This window comes from Anas acuta, chromosome 3 (genome assembly GCF_963932015.1).
Source record: "Anas acuta chromosome 3, bAnaAcu1.1, whole genome shotgun sequence".
NCBI classification, from domain to species: domain Eukaryota; kingdom Metazoa; phylum Chordata; class Aves; order Anseriformes; family Anatidae; genus Anas; species Anas acuta.
The window spans coordinates 118,375,055-118,402,055 of NC_088981.1; the positions used below are offsets into that span (position 1 = coordinate 118,375,055).

A 27,001-nucleotide genomic window follows, 5' to 3' on the forward strand; every position below is an offset into this window, starting at 1 on the left:
TCAGATGCTAGATTCTGTAGACCGTACATTGAAATCATCCAGGAATGTTTGCTGCACCTCACTGTCATGCAGATGCTCCTCAGGTGCTGGCTGGTCCAGTGCTGCTCTTGGGCAAGCTGCCATGGGGAGCCTTGGATTGGGAAACTGGTCGCTGTCCTCACTGATTTTACAAATCTTCTCACCTCGTTCCTTGGTGATGAAAAAGAAACAATCCTTTCACAGCAGCTTCAAGACAGGTCTGTGTGAGGCCAAGCAGATGCTTTGACACTGTATTTGCAAATTTGTCATGAAATACCGGAAAGGCAAGAAGACTGTATTTTTGAAATTTGCAACTGTGAGTCAGTGGGTGCAAACACAAAGGTAATTCAAATGAGGTGCTTGCAAGTTGGTTTCTGAATTCAGAGTGCTGTAGGAGTGAATAAGTTATCACCTTTGAGCACCGCCCCTGATATAGCAGTCAGATACCTACTTCATCAGGATGTGGGTTTGTTGTTGTTGTTGTTTTTAAGTGTCTTTTAGAAGCCTTTTAGATTGTATGAGTCACAGTTGTCTCCATTTCTCAGTTCTGTACTCATCTAGGTTGTGACTTCTGAGAGAAGCCTGAAAGACTACAGCAGATCTTTCTTTCATGCGCTCCCGTGAGAAAACAAGAGGTGCAGGATCAATGTGCATCCAAACCCCTGCCCACGTGCAACTGGATTGTTTCACTTCACCTTAGAACTCCATTGATTGTAGGGCATAGCCACAAATGCTGTTGAAATGTGAGCCCGTTTAAAGGCATTTCTGTTTATGATTAATGGGATTTTCAAGCCTTAGACCGTTGGCTGCTTCCAAATTAAAAATGATCAATACCGGACTTTAGACCAGTATCATTTATCATCCCTGCATCATTTATCATCTTATTTGATTGTAGAACCCTAGAATGGTTTGGGATGGAAGGGACCTCAAAGATCATCAACTTCCAACCCCCCTACCGTGGGCAGGGACCCTTGCCCCCAGTCCAGGCTGCCCCCCAGCCCCATCCAGCTTGGCCTTGGACACTGCCAGGGCTGGGGCACCCACAGCCCCTCTGATAAGGACAGGAGATGAGCAGATCTGCTCAGTCTTTGGCAGAGGGTTAGTACATGTAAAACTTTCTGGAATTGCTCAAGTTTGTGACATTCAGAGCAACTGCAGTGCTGGCTGGAGCTGGTGGTTGTGGTACAGGCTGGTGATAGGTTATAGCGTTCAAATCTTTCGTGATGTGGTATTGTTTGAAGGTATAATCGTGCTTTTAAATGTCTCGAAGTGGGAGGTTGGTGGTGAGGAAAGGATCCTCTCTTCTCTGCTTTTTCTTCTGCTTCTTACCTTATTTGGATCTATTTGAGAGAAGAAAAGCATTCTCCTGGTGCGGCTGCAATGCAGATGGTGGTAGGAGTATCCACCCCCCTTTTCTTTCTCTTCTCTCTTTTGTATACGAGCCTTCCAACATCAGTGCAGTCCTCTTCCTTACACGCTTGCAACTTGATGGATTTATTGCTTCCATTTAGGGACTTCAGAGCTCTCCTGTCAGTCTCACACTTACCTCAGTTCTAATACGCTGTTGAAAATGACTTCTTCCTGAAATACCTCCTGAAAATCTTTGTCATGGGTACGTGACAAAGATGATGTATGTGAAGAAACAGTCATGCCGTTTTTGAAGTAATCAAATAAGCTGAATGTCATAGAGGAAAGAAAAACACAAACTTTTTTTTATCCTTAGGGGCACAGAATTTTGATGTCATCAGACTTTCAACGTATCGAACAGCCTGTAAACTGCGGTTTGTACAAAAAAGATGTAATCGTAAGTTATAATTACTCTTTATCTTCATAAATTTTTCATGCATGATGGTTTCGAATATTCTACCCATATGAAATTCAAGTATAGCAAGAATAATCATCAATGGTAGTTGTTAAATTAAAAATAAGTAGAGATTAAATGTACAATTAAAAAGAGGCAGTGATTTTTGACTGATACTCTGATTTCTTCAGCTTTAGTCTCTAATGTTTAAAAACCAAAACTATAATTATGGGCCAGATTGACATATTTCAGTTGACCTAAGTGTTGTCTGCAGACAGTCTCAAGCTGTTTTAGCTCCTGTTCCACCGTGGTGTAGCACAAGCCAGCAGACAGCTAGATGCAGGTATGAGTTTGGTGATGTATAAGATGGTCACTAGCATGAAAGTGTCCAAGATTTGACCATGGTGGCAGGCAGTGTAGCAGCCTTAAAGAATTAAGTTCACACCACACTAGTCACTGTATGTTTTCTTATTCTCTTCTGTAGTCCTTCTACCTTAAACAGGTCACCAAAGTGAAGATTAATCTGAGGGTCAGTAGGTGATGCTACTTTGTGCTCTATTCCTTTGTTGAACCAGACCAAGCAAAAAGCTTGACGGGCTAATGGACTCAGGAGTAGCTCCCTCCTCCCCACGGCCACGATGTGGAATTGGCGTGGCAGAGGGCAGGAGAACGGCTGGGGAGTCCAGTGGAGGATGTGTGCAGCTGCAGACTGAAGATCCCTCGTAGTGCAGCTGAGCCAGGGATATGTCTCTGTTAGGGCTGTTGTGGCAGTGACTGCAGTGCCTTTAGTTTGATGGGTTGCAACTCTTCATTCTTTTAGAAAAGTGTTAGTTCTTGTCTGTAATGAATGCTTTTGAATTCAAAATACCTCTTAATTGGTAGTAAGGTATTAAGATAAGGTAATTATAGTGCATTACACACTTAGTGCCCAATTCACTGATGCCACACGTATGCCTTGAGTAACCTTTGATCCACATGTATGTACAGACGAGACCGTGCATTTGTGTTATTTGTCTGGATTGTGCAGTGATCCACAGGCATATGTTTGGTGTGAATACATAGTTTGATTTTTATTGCTGTGGATTTTTATGTGAGAAATACAAAGAGTGTTTTTACCTAAGAAATGTTAAAGGTGAGGCTTACTTTAAACCCTTTCTACAAGGTAATAAAGATAACAAAGAAAATATGAAGTTAGCAGATAAATCTGTCCTTTGTAACTGTTGGATCATGCTCAGTGTGAACTGATGGATTACTGCTGATCCTTAGACATCTTATCCCACTATCATGCATACCTTTCAAGCTGTGAACTATTTTAAAACATTTTTAATGTGGTTCTGCAGATCACTTAGTGTGGTTTTGTAAAACTATTTGACTACAAAGTTAACATTTAGATGCGCTAAGATACAGCGGGATAATTTAGGGACACACTTCAGAGTTCCAGATATATGTTTACAAGTGTTATGCTCTAGGCTTGGCACCCAGATAATCTGGGAACAGTTGTAGTTTAACTGGAACATCAAGTTCCTCCTTCAGCACTGAACTGCTAGTTAGCATGGGGATGTTGAAAATTATTGGAACCAATTTATAGTGGATTTTGAATATGGCTGATGTCTTTCGGAAATGAAAATGGCCACAAGGACTTTGGGCACTGCTCTGTTGCTTTACACTAGCTGATGCTAACTCTGAGTATTGAGACCATCTCTCACTTTGAATATGAACACGTAATGGTTAATTCCAAACCAGAAGCTAACACAGTATTCAGAAACAGTACCTTAAAAGTAAGCTTGTATGCATTACAGAACAGAAGTTAATTTTTTTTCCTTTATTTTTAGTTCATCTTGTTGATATCTGGAATATGATTGAAGCCTTCCGAGATAATGGCCTTAACACTTTGGATCATAACACAGAGATCAACGTGTCTCGACTAGAAACAATCATTTCATCCATCTACTACCAGCTAAACAAACGCCTTCCTTCTACTCACCAAATCAGTGTAGAGCAATCCATCAGCCTTCTCCTCAACTTCATGATAGCAGCATATGACAGGCTAGTAACTCCTCTAGTTGTACTCTTAAACTAATTTTCTCTTTTAGTTAGGTGAATGCAGCCAGCAACTGCATGAGTCTCTGACAATCTGTCTGCATGCTATTTCTTTATTTCATGAAAATGTGTGTTGCGCGCTCACACTTAATATCATAGTAGTGCCTGCAGAGATTTACATTGCCACAGCAGCAATGCTTTGTCTTAAAACATGCTTTCTTGAGAAAGATGAGTTAGTGCTTTCTAGAACTTGCAGGGTGCTGGGAGCCAAGTATCTGAACTGCAATGCAACTGTGTTCTGTGGACTGTGATGAACTTGATGTGAACTTCGTGGTGGTGTAGCAATGTTTTAAAAAGTGAACTTGTTTTGTAGAACCTGGATCAAGACCATTTAATAACACTGGCTTGTTTTGACAGTCAGCTTGGATCCTATTATAAATTATTTGACCCCATACAGACTAATTCTCATTTGTTGGCTGGAAGAAGCTTGGTTTCCTGTTCAGAGTGCTGCCGAGGCACTTCCTTGTGTCCAATTGTATGAGTTTCTTCTGCAGCCTCTTTTCTTCAGGGGCTGGTTTGCTAATCTTCTTGAATAGAAGTTATTTCTGTGGGTACTTTGAATAGCAACTGCAAATCTTTCGCTGTTGTTTAGCACTTCCTATGCTTATTTTCTGATCTTTCTCACAGTCAGCTATTATTTCTGTCTCGTCTTTCTTTTGCTTATGCACTCCCTCCAAGCAGTAGAGAAGTACTTGTGGCTAGGAAGTTGACACAGAGACTAAGGAGTTCTACCCGAAACAACCTGGACCACTGAATATGCCAAATAGTTGTTCTGTTCGTAATGTCCAGGCTTTGATCCATTGATATGACCTCTTCTTAAGGTCATTGAAGAGAAGGTAGGTTTCCACCACAAAAGAAGCCTGAGACTTCAGAACAATTGCTACCTCACTAAGGACAGTTAAAAACAACACAGCTCAGAGCAGGAGTACTACTGTGACAGCAAAATCAAACCTGTGTTTTTCTCTGTTGTCTCATTTCATGTTAATTGCGAGAGGTGTTATAACTAATGAGTTGTGATTCTGAGACAGATCACAGTGGAAATGTAGAATTTAATAGAAATGGTTATGTTTTGGGGGACACACTCAAAAGATTGAGGCTTTAGTGAGAGCTTTGTCTTGCCCCTGCCCCTAACCTTGCAAGTTTGATGCATTGGGAGAGCCAACGTGAGTGGAGCACTGTGAGGGGTGGTACGGGCCCACCAGGAGATGCCCCCCGTATGTGTGGAGCCCTGCTGGTGGTGGGCCAGGAGCCAGCTGGGGCAGGCCAGCATGAAGGGCATCGCCGCTCCAGTTGCACCCCCGCCAGTTAGGAAGAAGTGGGGTGGGAAGATTTCTTCAGGAGGCTGGAAGAGGCCTCCTACACAGGCCCAGTCTTTTTTTGAACAAGTCCCCCAGTCCTGTTCCCTATCCTGAGAACTCCTGGTTGCTGCAGGAGTTCCAAAATTATGGTGGAAGTTCTGTCCTTTTTCCTTTTGATAGGGAATTCAGCAGATCGAGTAGCATTGGTCCAAAAATCCATTTAAACATTGGCAAGGAGTTAATAACTACACCTCTCTACCACATTGCATGGGGAGGAATTTTGTTTTTTTCTCAATTAAGAAACAGAATGTCAGCTGAAGCAGGCCTAATACCTGAAATATCTCACTGAAGGCACCGTGTGATATTTTTCAAGGATAAAATTTTGTCCTGTGAGGACATATTGATGCCTTTACTCATTTGTTTTTTTCTGAAAATTAATTCAAAGCTGAACTCTGTTGTGAGAGGAAGAGTGTCTATTAAAAAGAAAAGGGAGGGAGGAGTTGAGACATGAAAGAAATTTGAGTTAGGTACCAAGATTTGCTTGGACAAGAGTGATGGTCAAGGCTTGAAAATAATGAAATAATAGATCTTTTCAGACTTCTGATATAGGTGTGGTAAAGTCTTGTTTTCTTTTATTTGGCATAGAGCTGACTTTGAGGAAACTACCTAAGAGAAAAGACAGAAATGAAGTAGGATAGCTGAGGCCTTTACCTTGTCACTAACTTTATAACCTTTATATAGCTCAAAATAACCAAAGAATGTATTTTTTCTCTTTTTGTGTAGTTTCTTTAAACAGAAGTTAAAAGGGTACCGGGATCACCATTCCTCTTCATAGATCTTCCTGCAAGTATAGTTCTGGAGAGATTGCCTCTCTTCCATAGAGGCAGTGTTTAAAGCACGTTCTGAGTCCATGTTAGAGAAACAGCATGCTGCATTTCTGATGCTTCTCAGCCTCAGAAAGGTTGAGAGCCTTTAACCTCACCACGGAGCGTGCAACGGCACCGTTTGCATATTAACTTAGGGTGAAGGGGGAAGAGAAGTCACTTGTTTACTTCATGGCGTCTCCATCTGGTTGCGTGTCTGTCAGTGGCAGTAGGCCGCGTCACCACTTCAGTGCCATGAGGCAATATTTACTTCCAGTGATTTCACTCCTCACACTTTCCAAGTGCTAGTCTTCCATGTGTGAGTGTTAAAGAAGCATCTCATTTACACCAAGAAGTATTCTAGAGGGTTTTCTTAGATCTCCTCTAAATCTAATGATGTATTTTCCCCTTTGTTGTACTTACCATAGCAGTACAGAGGATCAGTCCTGTACATTTAATTGCAGTTAATTGAACTTTTTAAATATTCTTTTTCTCCCTTTACATGAAGTTTTAGCTTTCTTAGTAGTTTTTCACTCTGTTCTCTGTTGCTGTTTATAGTTGGGGATAAAGACTTGGATTTCTGCTTGGGAACACGACCCCCTCCATGCACCTTCCTTTGCCCCTCTGAGCCACTAAGCTCGCTTTCTGCCAGCTTCACAGTGACAGTGGATTTACACCAAGATCGCCACGCTGTGGCCATCTAATATCATTTACTGCAGGTTTCTGCATGCTGTGCGGTGCTGAATGGGCTTTTTCGTGCCTTCCGTAGAGACAATTGCTGATATTATAAAATGATGCCCCAAATATGCCACCTGTTCTGATAGCACAGCAGCTTTGTTAGCTGAAATTAGAATAAAACATTGTTCACGTTATTCCTGTTCCATGTGGTATATTGAGGATATCATACCCTTCTAGTGTGCTGTCAGTTACCGTACCATTTCTAGTATAAAATGTTTATTTCAACATCAAAGTTTAAATTGAGAAGTAAACATTTAAAGCAACCAACAAAGCATAGCAGAGGAACAGAGATGTATTACAATGAACAAATATGTTTTAATGGAAGAGATTAACACTTTTTTTTTTCAGGAGACATGGGATGAACAAGACAAATTCTAGTCTCTTTATCTGTGTACTTTTCGTAATTCTGCAAGAAAACTTAATTTCTGATAAGACACCTGTTAAGAATTCTGCTTTATTAAAAATGCTTATGTTAGCAGCACTGTTTTAATGTTAAATAGTATTGATAGACCTTGGTAATTAATGGCTATGCATTTCCTTCCTGGGTCTTTTAGTATTTTTGTTACTTCTCACTCTATGTAGTAATTACTTACCATGTAATTTTTTTTCACAGTGAGGGCCATGGGAAGTTGACGGTATTTTCAGTGAAATCCATGTTAGCAACAATGTGTGGTGGCAAAATCCTGGACAAACTAAGATGTAAGTATTTGAACGCAAAATCAAACTGTTTTATGAAATGTTTTTTTCTGTTATGGGTCACGTGTGATGAAAGCTAACTTTTTTTTGCATATTCATTATTCTTTATCCTGAAGTGAAAATTGCTGTTTGTTTTTTGTGTAGCACATGCCATCTGCTGGCCATGCAATATACTGAGTTTGTTACTCAGTAGGCCTTACAAGTGCACTTACTTACTTTAAAGTGCTTTGACACTTCTTTACATGTAGAACTTCAGGCCTGACTTTTATGATAGTAATGTCAAAACTTGGTGCCATTTCCTCTGTTTTGAGGTCATGTGGGGAGGGCGGGTTCTATACATCCTCTGCTTCAGCTGAGACACTCTCAGCATTGTCTCGTTATGTTAATTCCAGCTTCTTTGTTCTTGTTTTTGAACTCCTTTTTATTCTCTTTTCATCAGTCTTTACTTCTTTTACCTTGTTTCTGAATCAATGCTACCCAGAAACATTGGGTTTGTCTTGTAATTCTCATCTTCTGTCCTTCTCAGTGGCAAGGCATACTGTTGTTTAATGGATTTTTTTTTTCCTTTTCCATCCTGAAAAGCTGGGAAGTTAGTCTTATTGTCAGTGCCAGATTTTACTGTTCAAATGTTTGTCATTTTTCATCTCACCCTATATTCCCTTTATGAAAGTTATTTTATAATAAATCATTCCTTCTGATCTCCATCGTTGTTATTCACTCTAAGTAATTCTTTAGACTTTTTTACAGCATTAAACTTCCTTTTTTTTTTAATTATACAACATACTAGTGTAATAAATTAAACTACTTGACAAAATCTGAAAAATAAATAGTGCGAAGGTATCACATCAACATGTTAATAGTAGGGTTGCAAGAGTTTCAGTATCAGAAGGAGCTACTTTTGCATCTGGTAGTAAATACAAAACTATCTAAAAGCAAAGCTGTAGGTGACTAAAGTTAAATAAAGAGGAGAGGACGGGCGTATGTTACAGAGGATATTTGAGGCTTCTTTAAGCATTTTTAACAAATGTAAAATATATTAAGTATGCAAGATCAAACACTGGGAAAAACATAGAGACTACTTCTTGAGTAAAAAGTTACATTTTTGGATCCAATTAGGTTAAGGTTTGAGGAGGTTACAGTAGATAAACAGTTCAGCATAAGCTTGGGCCATTAAAGGAGCATTGTTTTTACGTGTAAGCAGGACAATACTGAAACATCAAGCAAATGGTAATAAGTGATCTGTTAATGGAAAAGTCAATTAACCAGTGGAATTAAATGTTACAAGAATCAATAAACTTTTGATGTTTTCAAACAAAGCCCAGCTTCCATTCTGGAGGTTATGCTAAGCTGCAAGTTACTGATTGAAAAGGTGGCTAGGTGAGATGCTTTCACCTGAAGGACATCTCATTTAATAGCTTTATTTCACAGATGTGTCTAGCCTGAAAACTTAACATTTTGATGTCCCATTCTGTCCCTCCCCCCTGCCTGCTTTCCTGCTTTTCTTCATACTGTTTGAAACTCTCTTTCTTTTTGCTAATTATGTTGAATCCTGTTTCCTTTGCTACAGTAACTTTCTTTGTAAAAATTCTTAACTGAAGTTCATACCAATCAGAGGAAAGGCTTTTGAATGCTTTCACTGAATACTGCTATTTCCTGTAGCTTTGTTATATTCTGGTCATATCTTATCGGCTGACCTTTAATTTGCGTTGTACTCCTGGGATCTGTCCTCCAGTATCTGCTCTCCCTATTTTCCTAGTGCACTTTTATCTGAATGTGGAGCATTGTTTTCAAAAGAGCACATGGCTCCTGAATTTTGGACATCTCGTTTGGAAACCAGCACTTCTGTCTGTTTTGAATTCAGTGTTAAAGCTCAGTTCTTCTCCTTAGTGTCTTCAGTATGTCACTCGCATTGACTTCACCCCTTGGTGTTGTCTGTTTTATGACAGAACACTACCCGCTGACCACACCTCTTTGCAATCTGTTTTGTTGTTCTGTCAGGTATAATATTTTACGAATCAAAAGTAAATTTCTTTATTTGTGCCTGTAACCATAATGCTGACCTGCCACTGCTTTATAAAGTCATGGCAGTTCCTTCATGTGCACCTTTGTCTGTGGCCATTCCTGTGCCACTTCTGGACAGTCCCAGGCCCCCTCATGCCCCTGTTGTTGTCTCTGCTTAGTTGAAGAGAAACCGAAGGACTGGAAACTCCTCGCAGTTAATGTCTGAAAAGTTCACAGTGCCATAGCAAGGTTAGATACAGAGGTGGAGTATCAATGCTTGGTGCTTAGGGACGTGATTCAGTGGGTGACTTTAGTGGTAGGGGATGGTTGGACCCGATGAGCGTGGAGGGCTAATAAGGGGTTGAGATATAGGAGCAGAGGAAACTTGTGCAGGAGGGAATAGCTTTCTTTAAACCAGGCTGTTCCCTCGAATCAAGCTGTTGGCTTTTCAGAAAAGACAATAGGACATTTTTTTGTGGAAGATGAGAGAAAATTAAAAGTGTGATACAGGATAGTAGGCACTTGTAGATCTTCTGAGGGCAGAGAAAAAGAAAAGTGTCTTACTGTTAGCAGAAAAAGTTCTTGAGTATCACTAGGAGTCAAGAAGAGTAATAAAACAGCTGAACTATTAACAGCTTTTCACCTGTCTTTCTGGAAAATTTCTAAAGAACAAGAGATTAGGAAAAAGAAAAGTGATGTCATATTTGGAAAGAGTTACATGGGGAACTGTAGGTCTGCATACCCGCCACGCTTCTGGGCAAGCAGTCGGTAACAAATAATAGAATTAGTTGACTCATGGATAAATAAATTCTCATGGGGATGGGGAAGGAATGGCTTTTGGGGAGGACTGTCTTATGAAATTGTAGGAGTTTTTTAAAGTAAGGGGAAAAAAAATAAAAGATGGGCAAAGGAGTTCTGGCTGATACAGGCTTCTTGAGTTTTTGAAAGGTATTCAGGAATGTCACTTTTCAAACACTCCAAGACATTAAAGTTTTAAAGGGATGAAAGATGAGGTCTTTGCATGTGTAAAAGATGAGCTAAAAGGAACCTAAAAAAGAGCAATGAGGATCCTTTTGTATATTGAAATTGGTGGATAGTGCTGGACTTAAACTGTTTGAAACGCGTCATAAATCTGGAAAAACACAGTGGAAGGTCACAGTTTGGTACAAAGCAAGAGTGTAGTAAAGCTAAGATAGTCTGTGAAGAGTTGTAATATCATCTGACAAAGCTGAGTAACTGAAGTAAAATGGGAGCTGAATTTCGGTGTTAATTTATGTAAAGTGGCACGTGCTGGAGGAGTGAAGTGCAATCCTAACGTCATGCACAGAAAGGTGAGCTAAGGGAGTTATCACTCAGCTGGGAGATCCTGGAGTTACACTTCTAAGAAAAGGTTGACACTGTTTAGCAGTGGTTAAAAAATAAAATGTTATGAATAGGGAGAAAGGATATAAAGAACAAAATAGGAAGGTTAGTATTGATTAGTAGTGTGTTTATACTTTAAATGAGTCCTGCTCTTGTACCTGTCACTCTACCTTTTCCAGATCTGCTTTATCTTTTCTGAGAAGAACAGCAAGGTCACCAAAGGTAGGGGAAGCCTTCTGTATCAGGAACAACTGGCTGTAGAGCAGGATTCTTCAACCTGGAAGGAAAAATGGTGGTGAAAGGATAGTGTTCTATAAAATCATGGCAACATGTTAGCGGTGAATAGAAAACAGCTGCTCCTTTCCCCCCTCACTACAAGAACTGAAGGGCATTAAGTGAAATTAGCAGTGACAGGTTAAAACAACAAAAAAGAAGTATCTTTAAACTTTGCCAAAGGATGTTGTCCATATCAGACTCACATCACCTGGTCACTCCTTGAACCAATTTCACTGACAGCAAATACATCAAGGGTTGCTGAATGCAAAACTACTAAGAGTGAGTGGAAGGATATTCCGGGGAATGTGCTTGCCTCAGCCATCTGCTGTTGGGACAAACAGACTTTTGATCTGATCTGCCTCAGCTGTTCTTACATTCTTTATTTCTTCTGTTCGTTATGAATATGCTGTCTTGTTTTTTCCCTTTCCTGTCTTTCCCACCTGTCTCTCTGATTACTGACCCATTTCATCACTGGACGACTTCTGTTTCCAGTTTACTCCTTCCCCCGACACCACCGCCTCCACTCCCTTTCCTAAGCAGGCTGTCAGCTCAGGCTCAGCTGGATCACGAGGCTTTCTGGAAACCAGGAAGTTGTAAATATTTTTTTTTCTCATCTCATAATTTATATGAGTGATAGTAATTTGGTTTCTGTACTTGCATATGTACAGACTTTCTTTCTAAATTCTGAAAATGTGGACAAATGGTGTGTGTTTGCAGACCATACAGTGTCTGACAGTACATATAAAATGGAGTTGTTCCATGATACTGCTTTGCTCTCACTGGGAAAGATTATTTCCTGTGACATGATGCTCCTCGGGAAGGAGTTGCTTTACATGGTGTGCAAGGAAGGAGTAATAAACAGCCTATTGCTATGGAATTTATTTTTTAGCATAGTTTTTTTTTCTTTAAACCAAAGCAATACTGTATTAAAATGTTTGTGGATTTGGGTGACTCCATTTTGGCATTCAAGCACAGTGAAGTAAATAGTGTTTTGTTCCATGTCCTTTCTGCAGGGGAATTGCGAACAAAACTTGACTTTGAGTAATTTAAGACTCCACCCTGCTCATCTTTAGGGCTGTCCAACTTTTGTAATCATTATTTCCACCCGTATGGTGCTCCTTGGCTGCATTGCCTCAGTAGCTCCTTCTTTCCTCCCACCATCTGGCTGATAAGCCTTTAGTGCTTGCTGAAGTTCACCCTAAAGATTCATACAACACTGTACGCAAAATACTAGGTTTCACATACTGACAGCCCCCAAAATTAATCTGCTGTAGGTGAATTAACCTTTTGGTGGGCTTTTGATTTGGGGGAGGGGGCATTTTGTTTTTCGGAGAAGTTTGTTTCGGTCCTAATCAGTGGATCAAAGTAGCAGCAGTGGCAATAATCTGTGGTTTCTTGTGGTATCCCATCTTTTCAAACAGCACGAGCCCAGTGTATGGCTTTATACAGGCCTTCTTATACCTCATTTGTTTATACCAAATGTTGGAGTTGCCAAATCTGTTCAATCTATAGGTGACCAGGATGAAAGCCTGTTAGTGGCAAAAATACACATGTATACAGGCATGTCTGCACATTAGAGATGCCTCCAGTGAATGACCACAGACATTCAGTCTATGTGGTGGCTGTCCTTGGGTCCTCTGGTGTCTCCACTGGACGTAGGGCCTCTCCAATACCAACCCTCATCACTAAATCTTCCTCCAAAAGCATCTTTTTCTGTGTCCTTCATAACCTCTTTGTAGGTGCTGGGATGCTGTTATTAGGTCTTCCTATTGTCTTAATCTTTTCCAGGCTGAACAAGTGCCATTTCCTCAGCCTGTCATGGGATTAGCACTCCAGCCTGCTGACAATCCTTGTAGATGGTACCTTGTAAACCGTGTCCTCAGAGCTCACTTCAGAACATCTTCCATATTCTGTGGTTCTCAACCATTTGGTGATTCTGGTGGTCCCCAGACTGGGCACAGTATCTAGGGGAGGGGGTCTAACAAATTCAGAGTGGAGGAGGATAATCGCTTCCTTGATCTACTGGGTGGGTTCCTGCTCGTGCCACTCAGCACACTGCTGGCCTTCTTTGCCACCCTGGTGTGCTGCTGGCTTATCTTCGGTTTGGGACCCAGAGCCCCCAAGGACTTCCCAGCACAGCTGCTGTATCGCTACCAGGCTCTCTTTCTGCTCAAGACTTCACATTCGGCCTTCGGATTTCATACAACTCCTGCTGGCCCATTCCTCCAGCCTGTCTGGGTCCTGCTGGATGGCAGCCCTAGCTCTGCAGGTATCCTAGAGCCATGCACCAGTTTGGGCTGGCAGGGCCCTCAGAGCCCCCCCAGTGCCACCCTGGCCATGGGCACGACCCCTGCCCCCAGCCCAGGCTGCCCCCAGCCCCATCCAGCCTGGCCTTGGGCACCCCCAGCTCCTGAGGCAGCCTGCACCAGGCCTCACTGCCCTCAGAGGGAAGGATTTCTTCCTAATTAACTGGTCCCCCCCAGTTTTGTGTCTGTAAACCTGACAAGAGTGCACGCTGGCACCTCTCCCAGATCACCAGTAGCCACGTTAAACAGGGCAGATCCAGCATTAGGCCACTTGTCACTGGTCTCCACGCAGGGTCCCTTGTCCCCAACCCTCCGGGCCTGAACATCCAAGCAGCCACTTCCCCGTTGGTGCTTCACCCACCCAGGCTGCGACATCCCCCCGGCAGAGCTGAGTTCTGAGGGAAACCAAAGCAAAAAGCCTTGCTGAGGTTGGTGAAAGCATTGCTTTCTCATCGAATGCCAAATCAGGGGGTTTGCTCCATGATTTTCCCAGGAGCCAAGGTGGGGCTGACTGGCCTGTACTTCCTTGCATTGTCCTTCTGACCTCGGTTTGTGTGTTGAATTCAGACGAGGAAAAATGGCAACCATTTAAAAAGCACAAATTGATTCTTTTAAATTGATTTTTGTAGCTTTTACTGCTATTAAACGTAGTATTTAACAAGTATTTCTTACAGTTGTACAATAAAATTTGACGATGTTGTAGGAATTGAGAGACAGGGTAGACTCAGAGGCAAGACCCTAGAAAACGAGGGTGCTGATTGTTTGTTGATTTTGTTTTTCTTTATTTTTAACTTGTTCAGAGAAATTTTGGGGTTTTCACCTATAACTGCGTAATGCATCAGGCAAACACCTAGCAGAGAAAGCAACAGTCAGTTTTGGCAAAATTATGAGCAACCGAAGAGACTCTTGAGGGAAATACTGGGCAGGTTTATCAGACGATATGAGCTCTGTTCGTAATGTTCGTAAAGTTCTACAAATGTTTGAAAAAGGAAATCTTGAGTGGAACGAGCACTTTTATGTTGCTCTTTTTGGAACTGAGCAGCCTTTTGGTACAGTTCTAACTTTTTTTATATTCTCTCTAGTTAAACAAAGTTCATAGTAGCTTTGAATTGAAACTTTATATGAGAATTAAAGCATAATTCCTTGTCATTGGGAAACTTTATTAATATACCTGTTGTAACATTAAGGTGGGATCTTGAAAAATTCCACTGTTAGCCCCTGTTTAGCTTGAGGCTTTCTCTTTTAAGGTAATTTACTGCCCTTCAAAAGGGGAGATGACTATTTAATTATATCCAACTAATCTTTATCTTTTCCAATTTCACCCAGTAATTTCCCATGTGGAGGTTTCCCCTTGTAGACTTCACTTTGACTATAAAACCACGTTTTCGTGACAGCAAGATATAGGTTAGTGGGTTTCTTTTAATTTACCCTTGATGTAGCCTGTTCTATTTTATCTCATATTTCACTTCTTTCCATAGCTTTAATTACTTTCTCCTTAAAATCACTTAAATCTTGCATGCTGTTGAAATTAGATTAATAGACTGTATTTACCCAGATGATTTTTGTACTTTTTAAATACAAGTACTGTCACGTTGTGGTCGTGTTCTGCCAGTCCCACCTTAGCGGATCTATTATTAGACCTTTAGTTTTTGGGAATGTGCCAGTCTGGAGTGAGTCTGATCTTGAATGGCTTAGGATTCTGAAGGGTTTGCTCTAATTAGTTAATTAATTTCAGTTATTTCCATAGTTTCCTCTTGTGTACGTTATTCACCCTGATTTTTTTTCATCATTCAATTTTCAGGTAAAACTTTACTTTTCTGCTTGTCTTAAATCTTTAAAAATATAGTATTCTTTAATAATCTGCCTTCCTCCTGTCCTCAAATTCCCCTTTTCCCCCCAGTTTTTTTGTCCTATTCCTAGTATGCTTCATAAGATTATTCAGCAAGGACTTCAGACCTTCACGTCAAGCTTGTCCATTCAGCCTGTGATAAAAACTCCAGGTAGTTGCATCACCTGTAGACTTCTTCAAGGGCTCATTCATTCAGGAGTCTGAAGCCATTTCTCCAGTTTACTGGAAAAATGCCTCTCTGAAATAGTCTTTTTTACAGAGCTGGCTTTGATCACTTAAATTAAGCTTATTTTCTGTCAACACATCCTTTTTGATGATTAATTTCTTATGGTGTCTTAAATAACCTCATAGATGATTCAGGGGCTGTGTGGTGAAGAATTCTGGTATCTGTCACATCTTGGAAAATTTTAGGTCTTACTGATATTGCTGCTTTTCTTAGAGAAATCTTCCTTAATAGACTAACCCGACTGCAGTTAGATCAGAAGCCAAGCTTTACTGTTCAAGAGATTTGTGTTTTCCAAAGAGATTTTTGATCCCAGGACAGTTCTGGCTTATCTCTGTATGCAGCAGCCCTAATACCTTAAATGACATCGTTTTCCTCCATTGCTATCTGTCCATCTCTTCCTATATTTTTACTTTTCCTGAGATGTAAGAGTTGGGAGCCCTGGGTTAGTAGTGGGGAATGGTTGGAGGGCTTGAGCCTTGTGAAGTAAGGGGGTAGAGGGATGCCAGAGCAGCAGGCTGAGGACACGTCTTTCCATGGTGTGCCTGCAGCTCGGAGCGTGGCGTGGGGCTGGAAATGCAGAACTGCCCCCCTCCCTGCCAGCTGCTGTGACCCTCCCTCCCTTTCTCTTTCCGTGCACACACAAGGCTGCAGAACATCTTGCCTGATCCTCTTTTTGGATTCAGAAATGCATTTAGGCCCACGTAGCTAATTTAAAAAGCATCCCTTTGCTCATTAAAAAACAAATCTTTTTTTTGGTGTCAAATCGAAGTTCTTATTTCAGTTCTTCAGTGCACACAGAAACAAAATGAGATCAGATTTCGTCTTCCCCACTCACCCAGCCCATGATTTGCAGGTTTTAGCCTTGGCAGCAGCAGTCATCACACCCCAGTTTGGCCACTTTGCCTGCTCCTGATGCTCTTTTCCAGCGCTGGGCGACTTAAATCCAACACGCTGCTGAAGTGCACTAGAGTTACCAGGAGTTTTAACAGCTTTGACTTTGTGATCCTACAACTTTTTTTTTTTTCCTTCAATTTTAGGAGGTTTCTGAAAGGATTCTACGTAGTTTTATTTTGAAGGCATAAGCATGAAGACGCAGTGTCCTGTAACTACAGTCTTTTACAAGGCATCCCAGCCTCTGCTTTCTTGCAGTTCCAGTTAGTGAACTACGAGAGTCTTTTCTCTGGTTGAGATGGGAAGGAGGAAACAGGAAGATTTATATCATCATGGCATGTTCAAACATGTTCATTCGTAAATTTTACCTTGACAGCAAGTAAAATAAGAAATAGTCTTCAGATTTTTTTTAACAGCAACAACAAAAAAAATAAATAGAAATGTCTTGGGGTATAAATGAGTTGAAATTATTTTTTTTCTTTTCTGCAGCAAGCATGTATTTACTCTAGGGTTTTATTATATTTTCTTACAGATATTTTCTCTCAAATATCAGATTCAAATGGACTAATGATATTTACAAAGTTTGATCAGTTTTTGAAAGAAGTTCTAAAACTTCCAACAGCTGTGTTTGAAGGGCCTTCTTTTGGATACACAGAGCATTCCGTACGGACGTGCTTCCCACAACAAGTAAGAGTCAATGAAACAGGATTTTTATATTGCTTGTTGATACAGTGCTTTCCTCTAAAGTCCACTGTCTTCTTTGGGTGTAACTTGTATGGGTTTGGAGGGAGGGGGGTTGGTAATACGCAGTGTGTTATCTAAGCAATTTTAAGGAAGTCTGAATAATTCAAAATAGTGCATCTACGCATTAGGCAATTAAAGGATTTCACACAGTTTTGGTTTGTTTCCTTTTTGTGACCATTTCTACCCATCAGAAAAACAGCAAGGATAACCTTTCCCTTGAATTTTTTAATCTTACCAGCTTGTTGAGAGTATTAGTTTCAACAAATCAATTGTTAGTTGGTTTAGTCTGCACAAAATAAATACATTTGTACACGTAGCCTGTTTTTTAAACCACTTCAACTGTTGTCCTTATGGGTATAGCTGTTTTTTCCAAAATAGTTCCATTTAATATAATTTTTGGCGTACATGTTGCAGTACTGATCTTTTTTCTCTTTATACACTTTTGTTGTAATTTGCTTGTTCCAAGGATTTGTTTCTAATTTGATATATAAAATAATATAATTAAACCTTAAATCTACTGTAAACACAAGCCTAGATAATTTTAGGCTTAAACTTTAATGTTTAGACTCTGGTTACGACTATATTCTTGGAAGCATTGCTTGAAGAATTTGTTGTTAAATTTAAGTTAACTAGCAATTAATATATTTGAAGTACAGCACACTAGGAAAGAGCCTTTGATGTAGGAAGTGATGAGGGCTCCAGCTCATCCGTAAGTTACTGAGGGCAGAGCATTTTCATACTGATGGTGTAATTAAGAATTTTTTTTTTTTTTTTTCTGTTTCAGTACTGGCTGAGGCATTTGTGGGCCATCAGTTGTTCCCACCAACCTGCCACCCTTTCTGTCAAGTCAGTACAAGCCATTTCTGCATGTAGGGATATCAAGCTGATCAAATCAAATTTCGTTTAAGGGACACCACTGTCGAATATCAAGCTGTGGCCTCGCTTTAGAGCTATCAAGGTCAAACAGCAGATTGTAAGCTATACATGCTGTGTCCATTGTCTGCAAAGGGAAGCTAAATGGGAATTGTTTTTTCCTAATTTGTTCTGAAGGCTACCCTAGGATGAGATGCCCACTCGCCCTCTGGAGGTTACCATTTCTCTGTTAGCCATAGAGAAGCTGGTTTAGGCAGCCAGGCTGTGAGAGCTGCCTGAGATTTGTCTGATTGATGGCAAGCTCGTCGTGTTCCAGGTGAGGTGCAACAACTGCCCCCTTGCACATTGTGCTGCTTGCCTGCAGCGTGTCATAGCACACTGATAGCCGTGAACAAGAAAGGTATTTCTTCAAATTGAGTCACTTTCAGAAATTCTTTTGTTCTGATCTTATTCAGCAAAGCAAAATCTCTACCATAAGGCAAGGTTGGTAAAGAGTGGTGATTTTTTTTGTTAGTTCTGCTACAGATAGTGCCCCAAAACACCTCTCTCTCATTTCTTTGAAAGCAGTGAAATGAAGTGGTCCTGGGAAGTGCATGGATAATCTGTCTCAGATTTGAATCCATTTTCTCATGCCTCCCAGGTCTGAAAATAAGCTTCCCAGAGGTGCTTCTCTGATACTGTTCTGTTACAGCATGTCATTTTGCTTGAATTATTTCCAGATGGCATCAATAAAGCCGCTGGGTTTCAGACTTTGGCATTTACATGATGGACATGTAAGCTACATCTGTACTAGTTAACTAAACAGTGCCAGGAGCTGTTCCATGGTCCAAAGATCAACTGGAATGGTCTGACCACATCCATGCTAATCATCTCTTATTCCCTCAAGAAAGGTGGTTACATGGAAACCTTATTGAAAACCATTTCTAGCTGATATTAACACCAGATCAGGATGCTGGAATGATTTGGGAGACTGAGTGGTTAAATCAGGCACGGTTACACTGATACAAAACCATGCATAATTGAGTTTTAGGGCTAGGAACATTCCCTGGTGTTGCTTAAACTACTGAGAGACAAATACTTCCTGACCAGCAATGGTTCCTTCAGGAGATGCTTCTTGGAGGTGCAGAAGGCTGATGATTTACTGCTGCCTGAGTGGTGAGAGGGCAGACAAGCGAAGTGTCACTGATGGTATACACTGCACAACTCTGTTTCGTTTCTTGGGTCACAGATGGAATAATTCAGACTTGTTGCCCATGCAAAATGGGGTTTATTGGGATGCTTTTGGCAAGAGCTGCGTTCTTTATGATGGTTTCCAGATGTATACAGAGCTTCCAGTCATAATTTACTATTCAAGGTCAAATGGGTGCTTCCACAGATATGAGATCATGTCATACTTTTCTTAAAACTTCTGTTCACCTGGCTGCAGTCCATCTATTTGTCATAGAGATGCTGTATCACCATGACATTCCCTGGCTTAGTCAGAATCCGTCTGTATTTATGGCACAGCCTATCCCACTATTGCAGTTATCTACTTTATGTCTCATTTACAAAGCAGTTTAATTGCAGCGTTTCCACAGAGCTGTCAGAGACCTGGGAGCCCCAAGCTTGGCTGCTGTAGAGGTCAAGTTTCAGGTTATTCTGTTGAAACACAGCAGCACGAAGCAAACAAGGAGGCCAGGTGAGCAGGCACTCACCTGTAGGTACCTACAGGTTGGATGAGGCCCTGAGCAACCTGATCTGGTGGGTGGCATCCTGCCCATGGCAGGGGGTTGGAACTGGGGGACTTTGAGGTCCCTTCCAGCTCAAACCATTCTGTGATTCTGTGGACTTGTTTTGTTCACTGCAGTGTTAAAAAATCACATATCTTTGTGTTGGCTCAGGGGTTCTGAATACAAGAGTAGCATTGGTATAACTTGTCACTGCTCCCACCTGCAAGGAGGTTTGAGACAGCAGAGCCATTAAGACAAGTAGCTGTGCTAACAGCAAGTGATTTAAAAAAAAAAAAAAAGAGAGAAAAAAATATTACAATAGTTCAGAGTGTCAGCAGGTGATTACAGAAAATAGCAGTGTGGAAATGTGTTCGTTCTGCTGGGAGGCATTTGACCCTCACCACCGCTTTCACATTTGCTAATTTTCAGTTTGTGTTCTTGGAGCTGGGAACCTGTTGGCAGATTATTTGACTGTTTTTGAATCACAAATGGTGTCTGAGTGATGTTTTTCTGTTTGCACTCTGGTTAGGTTCTGAACCCAGCGGGAAATGTTAGACTAGCTCCGAGAAAAGCTGTTATTTAGGCTCCTTCCCTGCATTCCTAATTTTCGGGAGGAGGAGAGTGCTGCTTGCTTTGCTGTCAGCTTTGTCCTTACCAAGAATGCCTGCACCCAGGCAGGGTGATGCAGTGGTGGTAATGCTGCGTGCCTCTTTTCGGTCAGCTGGTTGCAACACATCCCGTTATCGCTGTACAAACCCAAAGCCTGTGTCCCTGCTGCCCTCTTGTGAACTACACGGCAGTGGCATCTCAGGCTAACAACCCACGAGGTTTCATGGCTGTTGTTGCCCCAAGGAGCCCTTTACAGCACAACGAAGCTCTCCTGCTAGCTTTGGGTTCTAACAAAGATAGGCTGTGCATATCCTATGTCTGCCCAAGGGATCCTGAGTCTTGCCTCCAGAAAATGTGTGTTACTTGGAGTGACCCACAGCAGGGAGAAGAAGCTGCTCCTCTTCTGAGATGCAAACATTTTTATTTTTATTTTTATTTTTATTTTTATTTTTATTTTTATTTTTATTTTTATTTTTATTTTTATTTTTATTTTTATTTTTATTTTTTTTTACTTTAACCAAAAAGTAGCATTCTTTTGAAATTATATTACTATGCATGAGCATTCCTATCATGCCTGGTCTTTCCTTGTCATAAACCTTGTAGCCACGATGAATTCTCCATGAATTTATGTAGCCTGCAAATGGCACATAGCAGCGTGGTCCCTGCAGGTCATGTTAAAACAAAGCCCTCTCGGGACAGAAGTGCTAGCACGTGGTGTGAGTGGACAGATGCATAATGTGTGTCTCGAACTGTGATTTCTGGTCAATAACCTGATTTCTCGGTGGTATTTGGTGACGGCACACGTGGGAATGGCTCAAAGCTGTGCCCAGGGAGGTTCAGACTAGATGTTAGGAAAGACATTGACATTCTCTGCCATTCTCCTGCCAGTGCAGTAAACCCCAAACGTGTCTTTCAGCTTTGATTTAGTTCAGATGTGATGATGCAGAACGTCTGCCTGCATTTTCCATACTTGCTGTAAGCAGTGTGTCAAACCCAAAGGGATCACAGCCCACCTAAGCAGGGCCAGGTGCATTCTTTTTGTGAGCTCTGGCAAAAGGTTGCAGCCAGAAAATGTTTCATATGCTGTCATACATGAAACACGAGAGGTGAAAGCAGAATCAGGAGCCTTCACATCAGTCCCAGACCACGTAATATCAGCAGTGGCTCCTCGTCGCGTGGGCAGAACTTCATGGTCTGACCCTCACACCGCGGTTAGTTCCAGTTAAACGCTGTGGCTCTCCTACCAGAAGGCTTTCAGCACACGCAGAGCACATCCTGGTCTTGCTGAGATGTGCATTTATTGAAAGAGTTTGGGTTTCTTCACCTCCCAAAGGAGTTAGCTTCAGGGACAGATCTGTGTATTTGCCACTAATCACAAAAATATTGATGCTTAAATATAAAACTTGTCTTTACCAAAATAAAATATATGTAAATACATATATATTAAATATAACTTTTCTCCTTAAATATAAATTTCCTCTCTACCCCTGTAATTTTTGGCATGAGAGCTGCAAGTGATAGCTGCAGTTAGTTTCAGAGCTCCTGGAAAACCAACCTGGCTTTTCCTCCAGCTCTGCTTTACCCTCCCTGGTACGGATCCTTTTTGAAGTAGCTCTGCCATATGCTAAGGTGAGAAGAAAGCGTGATCTGACCAGCTGGTCTGCTGCCTATGAGAAATTCTTAATCCTCTGCCTTCCTGCTTGTGAAAGCCAATGCAGTCTTTCTTTGTATCCATAATATTCTTAGCTGTTTTTTTTTTTTTTACAAGTTATCTCCATCTGTTTATATTTGCAGCAGAAATTTGCTCTTGCTCACTTGAGTTTAGAAAATACTACTCTTAAAACACGTGATTTTCCTCTCCATATGATTTAATTTTATTTTCAGTTATATTTTTTAAATCTTAGCTCAATTCTCCCCTTGCCTCTTTTTCGTATTTTGTCTTTTTTAAAAAAAATCATTTACTATGTGGATAATGTGTGAATATTAGTTGTAGTTGCTTTTTTTTTTTTTTAAGTGTCTGCTTTTTTCAGTGCTGCCTGTATGTTTGAAATGCCATTTTCTACATTGTTAAATAACCTCCTCTCACATTTATTGTATCTCTCTTCAAAAGAGGATTCCTTAACTGCACGTCTGGAACTAATCCTGACTGGCTGCTCCTCCGTTTCTTGGAATTCTCTGTTTGTCTGCTTATCTTTTATTTTTGTGTGATTATATTGTGTCTGTACCGATACTTTCTTTGTGGTGTTACCGTTTGCCTAATGTAGATTAAAACTCACTGAGAAAAAAGTTGTGATTTTTATCTTTATAGTGTAGGATAGATGACTGGGATACAGAAGCTGAATAGTAGAGAGATTTTAAGGCTGAAAGAGCTTTTGGTATTGTAATTTTTAATTGAAATTGAATTTTTTCTTAAGTTGTCTTTCTTTTTTCTTTGCAGAAAAAGATCATGCTAAACATGTTTTTAGACACATTGATGGCTGATCCGCCTCCTCAGTGCCTTGTGTGGCTGCCTCTCATGCACAGACTTGCCCATGTTGAAAATGGTAAATAGAACGTTTTGTTCCAAACATCTGGTCAGAGCAGAGGTTCTGCTCAAAGTGTGTAAATGTGCTGTCCTTCCGCAGTGAGAAGCACCTAAAGCTTTCATCGTTCCCACTGTAACTGTCCTAGTCCCAGAGCATTTAGGCTCAGACTTTTCTTAGAGTGACAAGAGTTTCACGCTTCCAGGAGTTAGACTGATTATTTATGAAATCAACAGCAATGCAGAACAAGATTGGTTATTGGTATTGTTTAAGGTAGGGTTCTAGGATCATAAGTAGTGAAAGATGAAAAAAAGAAACAGAAAAACAATATTCTCTCAATGCTCGCATCTATTCTGAAACTTAAAAAGCAAAACAAAATACCTTCACTTGGGCTGTGCTTCAACAGATGCCTTCAAGTGCTAACTTCCAAAGATTTTGGTACCCATTCAAATGTCTGTCTTGAGTAGCATTTGAGGACATGAGTCACTTCAGTATTTTATTTTTTTTTTTACTATGGGAGGTGAATGTTCAGTTCTGCTCAGTTACAGACCTTTTTTTAGCTAAAAAAATCCTGGTTTTATTGCCTATGGAATGCATTTAAGGAACGGTAAGGTATGGAAAACTGAAATCAACAGTGCAAAAGAGTGGTGGTTTAGGAGGGCTTTGTGGAGCTCATGGAAGCTAAAAAGCTCCCTGCCGAAGTTTGTTCTCCTGTGCAAGCTATCAAATCCTTTTTTTTTTTTTTAATGGCCAGAAAGGTGATACACTGCATTTATTGTATGCTTGTACAGAGCATATGGTGTTTGATATGTGAATTCTAGGAAAACACATTTTTTTTCACCCATAAACTAAACGTCATCTTTTGTTTCCTTCCCCACAGCAAAATCATGTTGTCATCCCTTAACAGCTCTGCCCTACTAGTTGTTACCTCTTCTTTAGCATTATTCTTTTATAGGCATCTCCAGGTCTGCAGATTTCCTCCTTTTAAGACACAGGTGGTTAAACACACTTGCTTTTGCCCACCTGTTAACAAGCACAGCTTTAAAACTTGGGTAGTCTTTCTCTGGCCAAATCTTCAGGATTTATATTCAGCTCTCTGTTTCTTGACATTTATTTCTGTGATGTGGTTCAGTATTGCTCTGATTTTGATACTCTCTCTTTTGGCATTTGTTTTCTTGTCTTTTCTTGATCCCCTTGCAAAGCATATCTGGTTGTGGTTTTATTCTACATTTGTACAGCACTGAATAAGAACAGAGCTGTGATGCTCAACGGGCTTTTTATTTCTTTATTATATCAGAAGAGAAGTTGAATTTCCCAGTTGCTCTGTATATTTACAAACATTTTCTGACAATTGTGGGCCTAATTGAAAAAAAAGGGTGATCTTTAAAAGATTTTGAGGGGAGTAATTTCATGGAAATAGATTTTATGAGAAAACTTTTGGAAGAGTTGAGATGGTTTATTTCGATAAAATTTTAGGTAGTCCGTGGTACTGCATTAGCAGAAGGGCAGCAGCCACTGTTTGCTTTTTTTCCTTTATCCTCTTATCCTTACAAATTTGTACAAATTTGTACTTCAAGTGAAGCACACATCAGCATGTGTAAAGAACTGGTGAGGAACAGCAACGACAGCTGTGCTCTTCTCAGTGGTATCCAGTGGCAGGACAGGAGGCAATGAGCACAAACTGAAATACAGGAAATTCTGTTTAAACTTAAAAATAAGTAAAAATAAAAAAATTTGACATAAGTGTGTTAAAATACTGCATCAGGTTGCCCAGGCTGTGGAGATTCCATCCATGGAGACCCATGGACGATGGCCTGAGAAGCCTGCTCCTGCTGACCCCTCTTGGAGCAGATTTCCACAGGTGCCTTCCGGCCCCAGCTATTTGTTAATTTTGTGATTCTAGGTATGATTACAAAGAAAATCCTGATAAATACTCCCTGAAGTCCTTCATTTAGGTAGTAGCCTTCCCATCTTCCATCTCCAATCCTTCAGTGATGTGTCTCTGATAAAATGGACTCAAACATCCATGCTTTAAGCTCATCTCTTTACTACTGCAGCCTTGAACGTGTTTCCTCATATGACCTGATCAGTAGTCTCGTTCTCGAATTGTTGATTTCCACTACAAGTTAGTTTTCTCACGATTACACCTTGTCAGTGCTGCTGCTTCCTAGCCTGATGTCTGTCTCCTTCACAGTTTGTAAACATTCTCATTAATTACCCTGGCAATCACTGCCGAGTTCCTTCAGAAGCACCTGAACACCTCAGTTGACAGCCGTAAGAAAATATTCTTCAATTTCCTTCGTGGTCTTTTCAGCTCTGCTGTAAGTAAAAGGCAATTAAGCTGTGAGGTGAGCTTGTTTAACTGGAGAAATAACATCTACAGGTAAGGGGAAAAAAAACTTCTTTCTCAATGCATCAGACAAATTCCTTCGACTGCTTTGAAACTGTTCTAAATAAATGGGCCAGCGCATTATTTTGGAGAGCCATCATCTCAATTTGCATGCTAATGCATCATAATAACAGCATGCTGTTGTGCAGGCCTTCTAATCCGTTTAGTTTTGCTCTTGTAGAAAAAGGATCCTTTGTAAATGCGAGTGGAAGAAGTCTTCAGGCTATGTTCTTTTTCCTCTTCCATTCCTAAAGAGGAAAATACTGAAAAGAATATTCAGCTTTTAAATTTGCCGTTTGTGGTATCTTAAATGTATATTAACATTTGTAGAAATACTTTGCTATCTCATAGGCTCTGCAGGGTGAGGATTGGATCTTACCTGAAGTACAGCAGCTCAGAAAAACAAATGTACGTGTGCGCACAGAGAACCCAGTTCCTGTTTAGGACTTCCAAATTCGAGAATGTTCCATAGCTTTTTTCATTTTTTATCTTTTTACTTCATCAGGTTGTTCTTCAGTCAGGTATTGTAACTCAGGTTCTGGCTGCCTTCTCTGACAGATAAAAGTTTGGCCTTCCCAGAAGCTCAAAATAATTTCTGAATGGGATTGAGAATTGCTTCTCTTCCTTGTGCTTGACACAGTTTGTGTTTAGCAGTCGCTAAGCAGCTTTACCTTGGGTAGAACATTTAGTGTTACTTTTCGCAAGAAAAGATAGAGTCTCACAGTGGAATCAATTTTCAGCTTCCTTTTAGGAAGAGAAACAAACGAAAAAAAATCTAGAAAATCCATAAAAATTGCAGTGATTATGCCATTTTTTTCCCTTTTTTTCACATCTTTTGAAGGGAGCAAGGTGATTTCCCAGGAAAATTTGCCAGATATGGTCATGTGTGCTGCTTTTCCATTCCTCTGCCTTTGGTCAAGCCCAGCAGAAGCTTCCATGGTCCTGTGACTCCTTTCCCGCAGCAGAACTGCCCCAATCTTTTGCACCTTTTATATATTTTTTTTTCTTTCTGTGCTTCCCCAGCCTGCTGTGAATTTCAGAAATGTAATAAAAGTTTACAGATGTCCCACTCAACCCCTCAGAAACATCCTAGCAGTAGGAAAGGAATTCCAGTGAGGATTTCATGCCTTCATTTTAGTCTCGTTTGCTGCTCTGTTGTCTTGTCACCCGCAGAGAACCTCCCCTCCCTTATTTCCTTATTGTGCTTACGCGACAATGTTTTTCTGATTATTTTGGAGCCGAAATGTTTTCGGTTTGTGCTTTAGAAGATCTGGACGTTTTTGCAGAAGCCTGCATTGCCACGGGTTTGTCAGCAGGTGAACAAGAGGCTGAGGAAGGGAAACACAGCGCTGCCATCTCCCGCTGCACGTAGTAGTGAGGAAGGTGGGGAGCACGCTTCCAGAAGGAGCTCCTGCAAGGATGCTTCAATCCATGCTGCCTCGTGCCTGTGGTAGCTCGGTAGTGTAAGTCCGTTGTTCTGTGTAGCATTTCTGCAGAGCAGAGGAAGGTGCTCAGCAGCCTTTGTACTGGCCCTTGTGCTCCTCCTGCTGCTGCGTGTGCCCGTGCCCTGCTCAGGGCTCACATCTCACTGCACGCCTGGATTGTGTCCCGCTGGGAGCAGGCTGGGATTTGAAAGCCCATCATTTCTTTCCTGGGTAAAAATTCCCTAATGCTTTTCAGTCTCTTGTCTTTTGCTGGTCCCTAGTCTTTCTCATGGGATGGAGATTGCT

At 40.9% G+C, this 27,001-nt stretch overlaps 1 protein-coding gene across 16 annotated transcripts in view; it reads left to right on the top strand.

Annotated features, from left to right (window-relative positions):
- Positions 1-27,001, top strand: part of DTNB (dystrobrevin beta) — a 192,365-nt gene that overhangs the window by 16,105 nt on the left and 149,259 nt on the right. For 12 of the 16 annotated variants that reach the window (XR_011095494.1, XM_068679116.1, XM_068679113.1 and 9 more), the window contains 5 exons: positions 1,742-1,822; positions 3,652-3,865; positions 7,432-7,517; positions 16,958-17,112; positions 22,798-22,903. Coding sequence is in view for 15 of the 16 variants with exons in the window: in XM_068679116.1 (XP_068535217.1) it covers positions 1,742-1,822; positions 3,652-3,865; positions 7,432-7,517; positions 16,958-17,112; positions 22,798-22,903 (642 nt within the window). In the remaining variant the exon portion in view is untranslated. Of the gene's footprint in view, positions 1-1,741; positions 1,823-3,651; positions 3,870-7,431; positions 7,518-16,957; positions 17,113-22,797; positions 22,904-27,001 lie in introns of all 16 variants that reach the window. The other 4 variants (XM_068679115.1, XM_068679126.1, XM_068679125.1 and 1 more) reach the window with 4 other exon arrangements.